The sequence below is a fragment of the Leguminivora glycinivorella genome, chromosome 5 (genome assembly GCF_023078275.1).
Source record: "Leguminivora glycinivorella isolate SPB_JAAS2020 chromosome 5, LegGlyc_1.1, whole genome shotgun sequence".
Classification (NCBI taxonomy): Eukaryota; Metazoa; Arthropoda; class Insecta; order Lepidoptera; family Tortricidae; genus Leguminivora; species Leguminivora glycinivorella.
In genome coordinates, this window is record NC_062975.1 from 8,593,724 (window position 1) to 8,610,176 (window position 16,453).

Below are 16,453 nucleotides of genomic sequence, written 5' to 3' on the forward strand. Positions count from 1 at the left end.
ATTTGCCGCGAGATAAACGCGAGTTTTGGACGACTTTTTCTGCGGAATAGCGGAATTGATCCGGCGACTTACGGCCGTCGAAGAGGACGCTAAATTGGATGGTCAATTGATTTGCTTTCTGATTTAAGACTATTGATGCGAGTCCAGTGTGAAGACCGGGGGGACATCGACACCGATTCATTGCGATCCTACATTTTATGGTTAACATTAACAACACAATAATTTATCTTTAGTCATGGTAGGTAAGTGTAGATGAAAATGTAATGAAACGTTTTGATAATATCAATATTGATAATTTATTCACAATTTTATTTAAAATACACAACGTCACAATGTCCTGTTTTAAAAACTAAAAACTTTAGGTACTGGATATCGTTACGGGCTGTTGCAGTGACCACTAATTTACAATGTTATTTTCATAGTCTTATAATGATTCCATTATTTCTTTCTACATGTTCATTTACATTCATATTATTTACATATTTTGGGGGTATCAGAACAAGTTTGTACATGAAGCGCAAGTTTTTATCTGAATTACTTTAATACCAAGGGTATTCGTTAATTTTAATCGGTATTAAACTTGACGATTCATTCACAAAATTGTTCAAGATCTATATGGCCACTCAATACCTTAATTTACCAAGGGTACGTATGTAATATAAAATTTAATTTTAGTACTTTTGTGACATATACAATATTTTAATTTATAAATACCAATGAGCTATTAAATCCAGTGGCCATCTCCGGTCGCAACAACTGAAACAAATGTACTGATATCCACAAAATCAGTTCTGAATTACGTCACTAATTAAAACGGCTATTATTTACAAATTGCATGATTTAAATCTATTACATAAATTACTATTGCATTTCATTCAATATCAACTATACTAATAGAATGTACAAAAGAAATCTCTGGAATAACTCTCTGAACACATCACAATTCCTTAGCCAACCGAGCCGTCCAAATTAAATATAAGAAAAACAATTTATACAGGAACGAAATATAACTTAATATGAAAGATATGTACAAATACACATGTCGCTTCTCGAACAATACTTAGTTATATATAAATCATCTAAGCCGACTTCGTACCGACCTTACCTATATTATAATACTGTACAATTTCGCTAGTTACTTCATCATTGTAAAACACCTTACTTAATACTCGTAGGAAACTGATCACGGAATATCAAAGTCTTTTGGGCTCCGGCATCGAGTCTGCAGCCGACTGTCGGCTGCCGGTATTCGTAACCAAATATTAACAAGATATTTTGGTATACAAGGACGTGTAGCAGACTAGCCCTTCACTGGGATATTTCCTTTTCAGACATCTTCAATTCAAACTGCAGAACGTTTGTATAATCTTACAAACATCAATTCTGTATACAGTCTTATAAATTATGTGATGTGCTGAAGTGTCTATGGGGTAAAACTACGTAAACGGGTAGACCGTGGTGTGATCACAGCATGTTTTGTGTTTGCTCGCGCAGGCGCAGTCCGCGGCCGTGGGGACGGCGTTCTTAGACAATATTCTCATAAATTAGCAGGCTCTTGGTTTGGTTGACTTATCACGTGTACTCACTCCTCCAACCGGTCTGCAAAGGAAAGAAAACAAATTCGTTAGACGTCATAATCAATATAGGCAATCTAGGATTTACATAGTTAAATACGAGTAGAATCCGTACCGGCGGCGTTCGGGGACACTACTCGTACATGTTTGGAAAAATAAACGCCCCACACTGGCATTACAGATAACCTAACCACAAAATTAAAATATTGAAAAAACCCCGACACAGTGGACCGATTTTCATAAAACATGGGTAAGAACTCCGACTAACTCAGCTTTCAAACAAAAAAAAACTAAATCTAAATCGGTTCATCCGTTCGGAGCTACGATGCCACAGACATACACACACACAGACAGACAGACAAAGAGACAGACAGACACGTCAAACTTATAACACCCCGTCGCTTTTGCGTCGGGGGTTAAAAATCAAGTACCTAAATAAAAAAAAGCTTCAGACTCATTTGAAATGTTTACAGTCTTGAGTCAGTGGGAAGTTTCTCTGTTTCGAAACTTCTCTGTAAAGTTGGTAATTAATAATTTGTTTTTATACTATAAATGGACCACAGACTACCAGAGGCGAAGACGTAGATGGATGTAGCTCGCTCTGGTTATATGAGCTGGGAAATATGGGCAAGATCAGAAGCCGGCAAAGAATTCCGTACCTTGGCGGTTACGCATAAGAAAAGAAGAAACAAAGCGCTTCGTGCCAATTGGTGGAATATCTATGATTTTTGTGATGATAGCTTACCATAGAGTTGAGTTGCGCGAGGTGGTGATGGTGGTAGGGGTTGTGCGAGGTGGGGGGCGGCGCGAAGCCCTGGTGCGGCGCGCCGTACCAGTGCGACATGTGAGCCGCCGCCGGGTGCACCAGACCCACTTGGTGCTGACCTGCAGACAAATTACAATTAATAAATAATATGTTACTAATTACGACTTTGACGGGAGTCAATAATGTACACAAGAAATAGTACATTGTGCAACAGGGGGGAGTTGAATATTGTTAACGAGAGCAAGTTAAATCGCGACGGCTTGCCAGAGCGATTTAAAGTCTCGAATTAACAATATTCTTACAAAGTAAAGAAAATTGTTCATTGTTGCCGAGGTTACCTTAGAGTATTTTATTAGCTAAGCTTTTTATTTTACTATTATCTGGATATTATATTATGAAAGTGTCTGCAGAAAGACAAAAAAATTAGTTGCTTGAAGTTTGAGTAAATGTTGGTAAACTGGCTTCTGGCCCTTATGAAAATAAATTATGTTTTTCGGAAATCTTCGCTTCTTCATAGTATGCAGAGTGGCGTTAAACAGTCCGCCACTTCTGACTGGTACGACTTCGTCTTATTCCGTTAATCTTAATTTCCACTTATGGTTCGCCTTATCTTTTGCAGAAACCAGTCTTGCCACTCACCGAAATCCATAGCAGACGGGAAGGCGGACCCACCAAAGCCCTTGGTGGCATCCCCGAGCGGTTTGATCATGTCTCCCATGACGCCGCCGAGCGCCAGTGCGCATGCGCCGCCACCGCCCATTCCCATACCGCCCTTCTTCTTCTTGCTCTTGCTGCTCAACTTGCGGTTCCGCGTCTGGATGCCCTCCTTCTTCATCGTTAGGGGCCGGTTTACCTGCAACAATGGAAACTCGAAATTAGTATGGTTCGCATTCGCAGACAAATTACTGGGGTGAGAGCTTTCCAGAAGAGCCTTAGAATTTTAGAGCGTGTCAGACTACAACAAAATCTGTAAATCTATAATTTGAGCCAAAAACCGAAGACCCTTTTAAAATCTCACATGCTGTACTATTATTTCCGACACAAATGATAAATGTTAACAAAATAGAAAAGTTACAAGCATAGGTCATTTAACTTTATGATTCACTTAGTGGACATTTGCTTTTTTACGACTAACCGTCAACGTAAACTTTCTGCAAGCGCTTATTAAAATGACAAAGACGCCGTTGCTTTTACATCCAGAGTATAATTCTGTATTTTAATAAGAGCGTACCGTGAATACCAACGCGGGTTTCCTCAATGAAGTAAAACATCAGCAACATGACTATAAATCGCAAATGGGTCCCGAGTCATGCGCGCAGGCAGGACTTTATCGTTGACATTTAGCGGTATGAAAAAACGTCAGCGGCACCATGTTAGAATGCTAACTACAAGTATAAAGGCTCGCCGAGACCATAAAACGCTATCACAATAGTGCTGCGAATATTTAGCTGTTGGCCTGCGACGCGCCGACCGCCGACGCATCCCAATTACTGCACATGCAGTTGCTGGGAATTGACGGTAACCTTGTACCTCTTTGTTTGAGGTTGTAGTCCTCTTCTATTGTAGAGGTCATGGTTTTAGAACGCGTCATGGAATTATATGTCGTACGAGACTAGGTAGTACATTCTGATTGATATTTGAAGCCTACTTTTTAGTACACTGCATGAAAATCTTGTTTATTTGTTATTGAATGCTAAGCAAACCAAAGTTGAACAACCTCGGCACAGGATCAATGTTTGTCAAATGCATTAATTACGTAACTCGGGAATTTCTTCAGTTGCACCGCCAAATTCGCGGGTCAAGTGTCCCGGTCAGTCCGCACGGTTCGGCGAAGCATGCGTCACGCCGGACGGACAATGAGTTATTCATCGGCTTCAAGGAAGGCGGCATGCGCCCAAACGCACGATTTGATCGCTCCGCCAGCCCATACGCATGACCTGACCCTGTAGCCAAGAGTATTATCGTTGACGCTCTGTAACCTATCGTACTTTTCTCTCGAACGCTCTTCCGTATTGGTGCGACAGAGCCAGTTGCGTATCGTTCGCGAACGATTGTACTTTTTGCTACAGACCTTGATGCTGTTTGTTTTCTTTTTGGACATGTGCAATGACTGTTACGCTAATGCAGTTTGATATGCTCACGAGAGCGGTATATGATGAAATTATTAAATGCTAATGAGACCCTTAGTGACCATGTTTATACGTGAGGTTAGAACGTTGTGGCGCAACGACTGTATTGAGTTGTGAATTGCCGGCTTAATTGGAGCTGCTACTAGAATTTATAGGAAACTCGTTTCTAATAACACAGATGTATAAGTAGTCTACTAAAATACCTATTTACCTGCCGCCTAAGAAAATAAGTAGGTAACAAAATTTTATGAGCATATATTTAGTTCTCTATTTGTGTTCTCTAATTTTGATCAGGTTTTCGTAGTTGCACTACAGTTTCAAAAGAGAAGGTCTTAAATGATTGTCAATGAACTAAGCTGCATGGAATGGAAGCAGCTCCATCAGTCCTGATGAATCGTCTTCAAAGAAGTGAAAAATGTAATCATCATCGTCTGAGGTATTACAGCCGCGGGTGGGCCTTAGCCTGGTCAAGCAGAACTCCAGTCCGATCTATTGGTGGCCTTCCTTCTACAACACTCCTAGGTAACCTAGGTCACCTATGCTGTCCTGGTATACGCCGTCTTAAAAAAAATGCAATAAACAGTACTAATTATCCACCAAAACGACTCCTTTATCCCTCAGAAGTGCATCCTACCAATGTACCAATTCCCGTAATGTGTTCCCGCGAATCGCCCACACAGGCCGCGCATACCGCGCCGTCGACGCTTCCAATTGAACCAATATAAAATGCATTAATACAAGGCACTCTGTCCACTGACTAATGAGGAACAGTTGTGAAACTGAAAAGTTATGAGAAATTTCGTTTTGTTCTTATTTAAGCGCGTGGTGGGCAGATAGTCAAGACTCAGATTACCTATTTAATCCGACCCTGATGTGAGTGCAAAGATTAGGTAGTTACATGGAAATTCTGCACTTTCACAGCAAGAAGGTACTGTAAGTACTTACTTGTTATTGCTTCTTTTTAACCGCCGCCTCAAATCTCTCAAAAGAAGGTGGTTCTCTATTCGTCTGTATTTTTTATTTTTATTTATGAAGATATATAACAAAACGGAATAAATTAAAAGTCAGAAAAAAAATGCTTTTGTGTGAAATTTCAACTCACGGCCCTTGAATCTTCTTTCCTTTTTTTCACTGTTAGATTGACTCTAAGGCTAAGTAGGTACCGTACGCAGACGTTTCTGTTTCTTAAAAACTTTGAAAAGTAACTATTTACTGAACTACACTGTCTACATTCATAGACAAACATACAAAATATCAAGATATTATATCTTAGCTACGCCTATCTACTGGTAAAACTACTTTAGCAAGCTAGTGCCGGCAGATTTAGCCAGAGCAAATTAGGTCGAGATACTTGTATGAAGTTTTTCGCGATTGCAGAGGCGGAGAGCTGCATTAATGGAGACTTTGATGTTCGGGCTAAGAATAGACGAGATAGGGTCAGAAGATGTCTGCTGTCTTGATAACTGCGAATAAACGTCTATACGACGAGTTATTGGCGACTCAATTCTACACGTCTTGTTGAATGTACCTACTAGTCTATGTACTTAAAACAAACGGTTAATTTATTCATGTTTAAATGTCCATATAATATACGTTCGGATGCTTTACTTGACACTCCAGCTTGTTTTTTTTAAATAATTCGTCGGTGGCCAACAAGCATACGGTCCGCCTGATGGAAAGCGGTCACCGTCACCTATGGACGCCTGCAACTCAAGGAGTGTCACGTGGCGTTGTTAGAGAAGATATGGCTCGCTTTTCTAAGTTTCAAATCTAAATCTTGTTCAAGAACGAGGACTTTTCAATTTCCTTATTTTAAAGGTTCGTACATCTTACACACTTGCTAGACTATGAGGGAATTATCTTCCTTGTTTCTTTCTGCCTAAATACGAAGTGACCAAAAACTACTTATGGTGTCAGCCTGAACTGTAGCAATCGCCTTCCCATTCGCTGCAGACGCATCTGCTTGATATGAAATATTCAAGTAACTCTTTATTAAAGAGAATAGAATGTAACATAATTGTGATAGAACATAGGCTGTAGTTCCATGTACTCACAGTACATGGAACTCTGTAACTGTACGCCATAGCCAACACACGGAAGCCAGTATATAGTGCATGTTACATGACATAAGCCATCCGCCATGTTAGAGAAATTGCTTAATAACTGGCCATTATGTCAGGTTAATTACGTCGCTGTTCCCATTCTGTATACGAGTATGTACCTAGGCACTCGGTTATACAGTTTACGTACTGAAAGAGTTGGGTAATACGAAGTGCATTAAAAATGATAGGTCTAATTTTAACGCTTTCAGGTTTCAGAGTTATGCAAGGAAATATACTCTGTCGAACAAGTTTGTCAGTAAATAAGAACAAAGAAAACTATAGGTATCCTTTTCTCTAGCACCCTAAAGAAAAGGATGCATATAGTTTTTTTTGTTCTTATTTACTGACAGACTTGTTTGACAGAGTATAGTAAACACTTTTATTTTACAATTATTTTTGAAATATTATCATACTTACACGTTTTTTAATGTTGTGTATCTTAGAAAACGGAACAAGATATTCGTATACTACACTATCAACATGTCACACTTATTTACTTACTAGCTTTTGCCCGCGGCTTCGCTCGCGTTAGAAAGAGACAAAAAGTAGCCTATGTCACTCTCGATCCCTTCAACTATCTCCACCTAAAAAATCACGTCGATTCGTCGCTCCATTTTGCGGTGAAAGAGGGACAAACAAACAGACACACACACTTTCCCATTTATAATATTAGTTTGGATTGCTCAAAAGCCTCGCGCATTTAGTCTTTAGATTCTATATATCAACAATCAAATTTAATAATATTTTCTGTTGAGGAATACCAACTAAGAAATTTAGTCGTTCAAAACATGCAACAGTAACATGTAGAGAAATGAACAAACACAAATTCGCAAGCTTAAAACTGAAAGCCATTAAAGCTAAGGGCCACATAGGAACATCAAGAATCATAATTGCGGCAGAAATACGGGGGTCATACGGCGCAGTTCGCGCTGGTGAACCAAACACGCACTTTGCATGCTACATTCCGCCCCCGTGTAGTACGTGACGGCTGCACGTGAGGGGACACAGTGATGGCGGGAGCGGGAGCGTGAGCGGGCGCTGAAGCGGTGATAGGAGGATCATAGGAGCGGTGGCGAACGTAACACGCGCTTTGTATGCAACATTCCGCCCTTGTGTAGTAACAGTATGTGAGGCGAGAGACGCTGACAACGGGACCGAGAGCGTAAGCGGTGACACGGGGGTCAGGTCCTACGGGCGCGTCAAACAAAACACGCGCTTTGCATGGAAAATTTCGCCCCATATGACGCGCGACGCACGTGACGGCGAAAAGACAGTGATAGCAGGAAGGGAGGTACATATAAGTTAATTTGATTTTAATGACACTAGTGCACACTGCGCACTCTGGCTGGCAGTACCTATGAAAATGGCATTATTGTTAAATTTACATGAACAAGGGGCAATAACTTTCAGTCTCATGCTTGTCACAACCCGCTATCGCGCCCGCTCCGCCTCCCGCTACCGCCTGCTCCCCGCCGCGCCCGCCGCGAAGCGACGACATAAAGCAGCGCCATTGGCCAGGCCTGTAAAAGCCGTAAGTTCGCGGAGATATGTGCTGCTTTAAACCGGGACTAATAAAACACGTCACCGTTCCGGTTTTTAAGCTGAAATTTCTACTGAAATTCATGTCGCTACATAGTTGCTGAATTGCGCAGATATTTCATTCTTGCCGTGCCGGTTTAAAATTCAGTGTACATAATACATAACTAACATCACCCCCAACCTTCCTTGAAAACAATTTCAATGTTCAATTTGTAAGACAAAGTGTTTAGCATTTTTTTTTCTTTGGATAATTTATTGTTGACTTGACAATTCAATGATGATATTTATTATAAAATGTTTGGTTACTAGTGTCTTTTTAGAACCATGTCGTACAGAAAGAGATTCAACACCGTGATTCAACTTTATACCTATATAAATATAAGATCAATATACTAAAACACTACCAAAGAAGGAATGCTACCCGACAAAGTATACAATAAAATCCACGTCATTCACGACTTCATATCGATGAAAACATGAAACCACATAGTTACACCCATGAACTAAACGTTAATTGATTCAGGAAAACCCCGTGCGCCGCCAGGTGGCGTGCTCGGCGCACATTCGCCCTGTACGAACGTTCACAAATCTGAGAGATATTTACAAGCTTATGTTTGGATTGTGACCTGAATTGTGTGCATGCTAGCGCTTATGACAATGAGTTTTTCAGTTTTTTTTTATTCAACTAAGTACTACTACTACTATAAAGTTTAGTAAAAGATTTTTTTTGTACATAAATGTGCTTTACTCCTTCAGACAAAGTCGTACAAAAGGTACTAATACCGTACCTAGTAGGCACATACTAAAATATCGATCCTTTAGTTTTAGATAAGTATATGAACTACAAACAAACACATTTTGCATCATTTGACATACTTACCTACGTAATTGTGTTTAATTAACTTAACAAGACTTTACAAACTCTGCATGCCATATAAAATAATGAATTGTACAACCACCAATTATAAGCATTATACGAACAGCCCTGGGAAATGCAAACAATACTTTCATAAAATATGAAACAACGTTTTCTATAAGAGCTAACTCGAAACAAAACTAGCGGTAGATGGTCAGATACGCACCGCGAAGCAGTCAACACGTAGACTACGCACTTGTGAAATCTAGTCGTAAAAACTTATGCGAATGTCTGTGCTAGCACGAAGGCTTCTCCTAGCATACATGTAGGTATGCGAACGTGAGAGCCACTCAATAGAAACGGAACGAATGCGTTCCAAAATTAAAGTTTCGCGATGCACTTTATTGTGCGTGCGAATAATTGCGTTACATTTCTAGATGCGGTATCGGGGACGAAGTTATTACACTATCAGAGCCATCTGCCGAGCGCACATAAAACCGCTCAAATGGGAAAATAACAGGCTCACTCCACAATTCCATGGAAAATACTACTCACGGTACCATTTTCCGAGCTAGAAAGCCTAGTTTAATTAAAGGGAGGCAGTTGCAACCTTTTATTGCGCTATAAAAATGCATTCTTAACAATGACTTGTAAATCATTTCGCTTGTTATGTGCCTATTTAATATTATGCTTCATATATTTTCCAATACACCGTCTGCTCCAGATAAACATCGGATGGGTTAGACATAGACAGCCAGTTTAAGTAGACAATGAACCATATAAATTAACAATCAATTATCGAGAAAAAAGCGTGCACATCTATTACGGCACAAAAACGCCATCAATTGCTCTATTGAAACTGATCGGCGCATTTACGGTGTGAATTCGTTTTTTCCCGTAGACAATAATCATATTGTCATAATTCGCGCAAATGAAGAGTTATTACTCTCTACGGGGTGTCACAGGAATTATCGATAGCACTTTACCGACAGCTTTCAAGTTTGTATTTGAAACCTGACGTAGAAAATAAACACAAATAAGTTACTTCATAGTGTCATAAATACAGTAATGTACCTATAGGTATCTTAATTATTAAAGAATGCGTTGCATGCATTGTTGAGGTAAAAAGGTGTAAAATGAGTTGACCCAATAACTGGTATAATGCGGTCACGTGATGATAATGAGCGGAGTCTCGTGTCACTTCCAACTATTAGCTATCGGTTACAGCTGGCAGTGGCAGATGAGTTAAGGCGACAGTCTAATAATCTATTTAACGATTAATTTACTATCATATATCTATTTCTGACATGCTTAGCATACTTGAACTAACTCGGAGTGTGAATACTTAAGGGATAATATTTATTATATTTTACTGATGTACCTATACTTTTGCATTTACTCATTTTGTTTACTAACTTTTTTACAACATATATCATTTGCCCCCATTTACCACACTTATGCTAATTACTAATTACTTGTAAATTCAAAAGTTATTTTACATAATTACCAGTAGCAAACCAATATAAAACTCTCATAAACCTGTACGCTCGTACGTTCCGCAAACAATCGACCACCTAACCATAAATATCGTATTGTTACGCGATAATACTCCAATTTATCTGGTAATGAGTTTTGTCAACTTAATTAACGAAAGCAATTAGTAATTGTCTCACAGTTACTTAGAGCTTACTTAATTATTCCCTGGCATTGTTTATAATGTCTATTTTCATTTTGTTCGCGACACCTTAAGCGTTGCGTGCGTTAGCTTTACTTCTTTTTTCCGCTACAGCACGTTTTATATTTGAGCTCATTATAAGCGGAGAGTTTCTAGACTTGGCTCTGATTTTTTCCAGTCTCTGCGCGTGTGAATGGTGCGAGGCGCTTGACACTGACAGCTGAAAATGGAAGTCTACAATTAGATATTTAAATTAGGTGGCTACGAGTTGATTGGACATTCCAACATAGCAGAACAATAAATTCCATTTTTACCTGCGTAAATAAAGAAATTGTCCTTTTCGACTATTTATTTTTTCCGGAAAGATTTCCATCTAGTCCACAGATGTCATATATACCATAGATCAAGCAAACGTATCTACTTAGCGTGTCAAATGAACTCAGTGAAATCCACTGAGTTGTCCGTCTTTACTCGCAGCTTGCAGCTTTCGGGCGTCAATTTTTGTAAGTTGAAGTCAACCAAAACATAAAAAATGCCTCGTTACGTGATATTCAATTGCAACAACACAAAAATTATGAACAATCTAGAGCCTGAGACATATTTGAAATTACATGCAAGAATCAACTTCAGTACAAAATTTGACACGCTCGGCCCCTATACAAATATATGAATTTGTTTCTTCTATCTAAATTAAGTTCTGTGATCTAGTCCCATGATAAACAAAATTTATAAACAATAACTATTTACACACGTGAAAAGTGTATTCAGTAAGCTTACAAATTTAAATATTTGAGAAACTAAAGTATTTTCTTTAACAATAAGATACTAGTCAAATCTCGTATCATTTCTTTCATATTATAAATTGTATTGTTTCAAGTTATAAATTGTAGTCCAACTAGGTAAATGTACCTATATTTAAATGAAGCAGCATATGGATTGACACTAAGCATCTTTACGATAGCAGCTAACCCACCAATACAGTTTTAAACGAAATTACCAAACGAAGCAAAATAAGCAATTAAGCCGTATGTTTCGGACGGGGTAGATGTGGCGTGGCGCGGCGCGGGCGCAATCGGCCGGCGCGGCCACACGCACGAAAAACGCAACCATCGAACACATCTCTAACATCGCCTGTATCACAAGTTAACAGAGTCTTCTACTGGCAACTCACAAACCGTCTTATTTGGTAAGAACCCTTAAGCAAACATAGCCTAAATTACAAGATGATACAGTCCACTTCTGGAAACTCAGTCTTCGTTAGTACTAATCCTTGAGACATCTTACTGCGTTTTGTGTTAAGAGTAATACAAGGAACTAACCGATCTGTCGCTCTCTTTTCGAAATTAATTACGCTTGATTCATGGAAATGTAAACGGGGCATGAAGTTGGGAAGCCCGATTTCATAGTGTCAAATATGTGATTCTTGTACCTACTGTTAGGGATGTACTAAATTCAATTTACAAGAATAAAAAAAGATATATCATATCGTTATCACACGCAACCTTATATCACACTTTGAAAACAGTTTGCTATTTTAGCAAGCACTTAGGTATTATTATGGATAAATATCGAGAACTCGAAAAAAAAACGGTAATCACGGTCTATTTTCCGGTCAATATATTTAAGTTTAGTGTAAACACGTGTTTCTGAAGACGTTAAAAAAGTGTTCTACGCCTACGGTCTACTGAAAACCACCCAACTATCACTAGAAAGGGTTCGAACCCGCGGTACAGAATTAGTAAAGAATCCTATCGTTGACGGGTGTAATGACAAAAAATGATTTAAGGAAATTAGTTCCACGCAGTTAGCACGCGTTCAAATCGAGCGTTTGTGGCGCCGGCCTTTTTTTAAACAGAATATTGACAAATTGGGCTATTTTTAAAGCCTTATATGTAATACCTATATATAGTCGGAAAATAAAATGTTCATTAATTATTCTTGGACTTTTTATAGTTCACATTTGGGTACACTTTTCTCTCATAGATTTTTCTACATTGAACAGTTTTGGGTAGTAATCGTTTAAATAATTATGTACCTAAATTGATTGTATTTGCGTTTAGGACAGAACCAATAATAGTTATTTGTTATACAAGGGGGCAAAGTTGTATTTTAACGCCGAGTGTGGAATTGAAAAACGAGCAAGTGAAAGGATTCTATAGTTGAACCACGAGCGAAGCGAGTGGTTCTAGAATAGAATCCTGAACTTGCGAGTTTTTTAACACACGAGAAGTAAAATACATTTGCACCCGAGTGTAACACAAAACTTTTCCCCTCACTATAGCGAGGAAACTAGAACGCAAAAAATGCGTTTATCACTGCTTTCAGTAGTTCCACAGGTGGTAAATCATCTTTATTACTAGATTCACCTACTTTTATCAATTTTAAAGCAGTTAATTTGACTTTATTCAAGGTCAAATTACTTTACCCACTAGTGGATAAAATGCGTTTTTACCCGCTGGTATTAAAGGACAAAACACGTGTTTCCGAGCTAGTGAGGGGAAAAACAAATTACGACACCGCTAACTTCCGTATGTTATTCCCGAAGGCCGTCAGACCCAAAAATATATTTTTGTAATTAAGGATGTGCCCGAAGTTGTCGATAAACTGCGGTTTTGATGTGTGAGCTGATTAAAATAAATACTCGGCGGCGCGGACAGCTGCTCCCGGGGTAATTGAAATGACGATTTATACACGCGCCGAATATCGACATCGCTCATTTATAGTGAAGTGCGCCGTTATTATTAAGAAATGAGTTTTTTTTTAATCCACACTAATATTTTAAATGGGAAAGTGTGTGTGTCTGTTCTGTTCTGTTTGTTTTCCGTCTTTCGCGGCTAAACGGAGGGACGAATTGACGTGAATCTTTATGTGATAGTTGAAGGGATGGAGAGTGACATAGGGCTACTCTACTTTGTATTTTTTTCAAACCCTCCTCTTCCAGAGAATGGGGGTTGAATGTTTGTATCGAGGATTCAGCAATTTTCGACTTTAAATTTTAAGCGAAGCCGCGGGCAGAAGCTAGTATTTCTGTAAAAGGAAGTTTTATTTTCATTCTTATGACGATTTAAAATCCGATAATTTGTATTTATGGAAGTCTAATACTTCTTATTATTAATTTATTATTAATTTCGATGTTGTAATCGAAATGAAAGTCAAGTTATTGACAGCAACTAATAATAATTTACTCATAAATATTTCTTTATCACACCAACGCAATTCGTGGGACACAATTGCAACTCAATTAACTCTTACAACGATTTTATTTACGCCATTTATTTAAGATAAGCCGAACCGTTTATCTCCGAGACGAAATTTATTTTGTTCATCATTAATTAGTTCTCACGTATCGATACAAAGCAAGTGTCGATGCCGACGGGAGCTAACGTAAATCAAACCTGATTGATAAATTTCTTGTAAATTAATGCTGTACAAAATCGATAACAAAATATCGATGAAATGCTATTTTTATTCTTAACTCGAATCAATCATGCACATATACATACATAAAAATATAACAATTTATTATGGTATTTTGCATCGATTGTTTAAAATCTTTACAAAAAAGCTCAGCTATTTGCAGTTTTAGTATGCATTTTTCGTATTAATGATATATATGATATTTAGTTAAGAAGATGTGATTTAGCATAAAACTTCATCACTACCACAACATCTAAAAAACAAAAGGTTACAAAATTAAGGTTTCAGTTACACAAGTTGTCGCCACCGTTAATTTACTGCTCAAAGTGTCGATGCAGCAATTTGCAATTTAATAGCTTGTACCCGACGTTTTGAAATAGTGAACGTTAACAAGATGTGAAATATTCGCTTCAAATATCCTCACGATAGTTTCCTAACATATTTGTAATGAAGATAGTATATGTGGCAGGACATCACTAAGTTCACATCTCAAAAACAATTATGGAAAACAATAAATTTAAATGTTTTGCGCCTCTGGGCTCGAACCCGGTCCAATTAGAGCCTGGCCGTCCGCACTAAATCTCGCAGTGCTACCATGCTACACTAATTCATACGGCCCGCCAACGACCACTCATAACTGTCGACATCGACACAGACTAAAACAGCTTCTCGCACATCGATAACTTATATGCTGACGTCACTACACTAGTTACAACAGCTCAAATGCAGATTTGTTACTTGATTGGATAAGGTATAGGTATCTTGCAATTCGTCAAAAGTCGAATTGTGCATTTACTCGTATTTTTATTATGTACAGATATTTACTTGTGACTTGACACATTTAGGACATTTCATGGTTAGTTAAAGAACTTTATTTCCCAAAAGAAAATTTACATTTTCACTTAATGAGAAAAAAGTGTTATACTAATACAAAATGGTTTTGTTAATTTTTTTTATACTACGTCGGCGGCAAACAAGCATACGGTCCGCCTGGTGGAAAGCGGTCACCAACCTATGAACGCCTGCAACTCAACTGGAGTGTCACATGCGCGTTGCCAACCCATTAGAAGCTTGTACACTCCCTTTTACTGTGTTAAGTACACAGCAAAAAAATAATGTACAAGTTCCAAAGAGGGTTCGGGTTGCCGACGACTCAAAGGACAATAGACGGAACAAATTAGTTCCGTGGATCCTTCCGTCACCAGCACACCACACCCTCGTTGAGCTCTGCAGCCTTGTAGTGGCAGTAGTGTAGGTACAGGTAGGTATATTGGATAACCAGATTTATTTAAAACAGATAAATAATATAGCAACTTACACAATAATACACCTGTGGTTAACAAAAGCTAGAATTACCACATACGATACGAGCATGACATGCCAATCAGCTTTTGCACCTTTTGCGAAATTGCTGTCTTTCAATTTTAACCAACGCTTTGAAGTTTAAAAATATTTTTTTTACTTCTTAATGTGTTTTATCCCACCATTGTCTATTGATTCGTTTTTAAGTATATTTATGTTTCTGGTTCTAGGTTAATAATTAAGTACTTGAGTAGTTACTAAGTAGTTAAGTAGTTACCTATTGCCTACAGACTTTATTTAGTAATCCTTTTCATTTAACTGTTAAGACCTGTAACTATAAATTTCAACGATTTTGATGTAATTGTAATTTCTAATTTTGATGTAAGTAACTGTTTTTCATTATATTAGCTAATGAAATCAATGTCTACGAAACCCCTTTTTGATTTATTTAATTTCTTTGTGGCAGTAGGCAATCATTTGGTGGCCTGCGCGGCTGCGGCGGTCGGGCCGGCGGCGGCGCACGCGCCTCCGCACCTGCTCTAAGCCCTCGGTAATTATTCCACCACTCATTATATGATTATAAGACTTTTTTGGTGCTTTCAATCAAATTACACCTTGACTCGACCACTTTGTACGAGTGAGATGTCATAAAAGTTTTTTGTACAATAATTTTCGTTTGACGGTTATGTGTAAACGAAAATATTTTTTGTGGCGCACGCTTAATACAAAAGCCTACCTACTTCACTTTTGCTTCGACGTTTATCCATCCAGCTGATTGCAAAAATCTTAGAAATAGAAAACAAGGACTTAAGGGATTAATGCGAGCTTTTGTTACTTGCGAAGGATTAGACATTGTTACAAACGAGTTTTATCTTTGTGTTAGCGAGATGGACAATGGGCATGAGCACTTTCAATTTGAAAGCTTTGAATACAAGTAAACAGTGGCACCCGACAATACTGCCTCTCGCAAATCCTCTTGCACAAAGGCGAGTAGATTTAGAAAGAATGTTTTGCGCTAATTTCGCTCCGGACTGTCACGGAGATCACCTAAATGATAATTCTAAATTTGAATTAGTGTAAACGCGAGCTCCGC

General features: G+C 38.4%; 1 protein-coding gene across 1 annotated transcript in view; it reads right to left on the reverse strand.

The window, feature by feature from the left end:
• Positions 1–277: 277 nt before the first annotated feature.
• The window catches only part of LOC125226203 (GATA-binding factor C-like), a 94,824-nt gene continuing 78,648 nt past the window's right edge, over positions 278–16,453 (reverse strand). The window contains 3 exon segments of the mRNA XM_048130121.1: positions 278–1,599; positions 2,320–2,459; positions 2,980–3,193. Coding sequence (XP_047986078.1) covers positions 1,573–1,599; positions 2,320–2,459; positions 2,980–3,193 — 381 coding nt within the window. The 3' untranslated portion in view covers positions 278–1,572.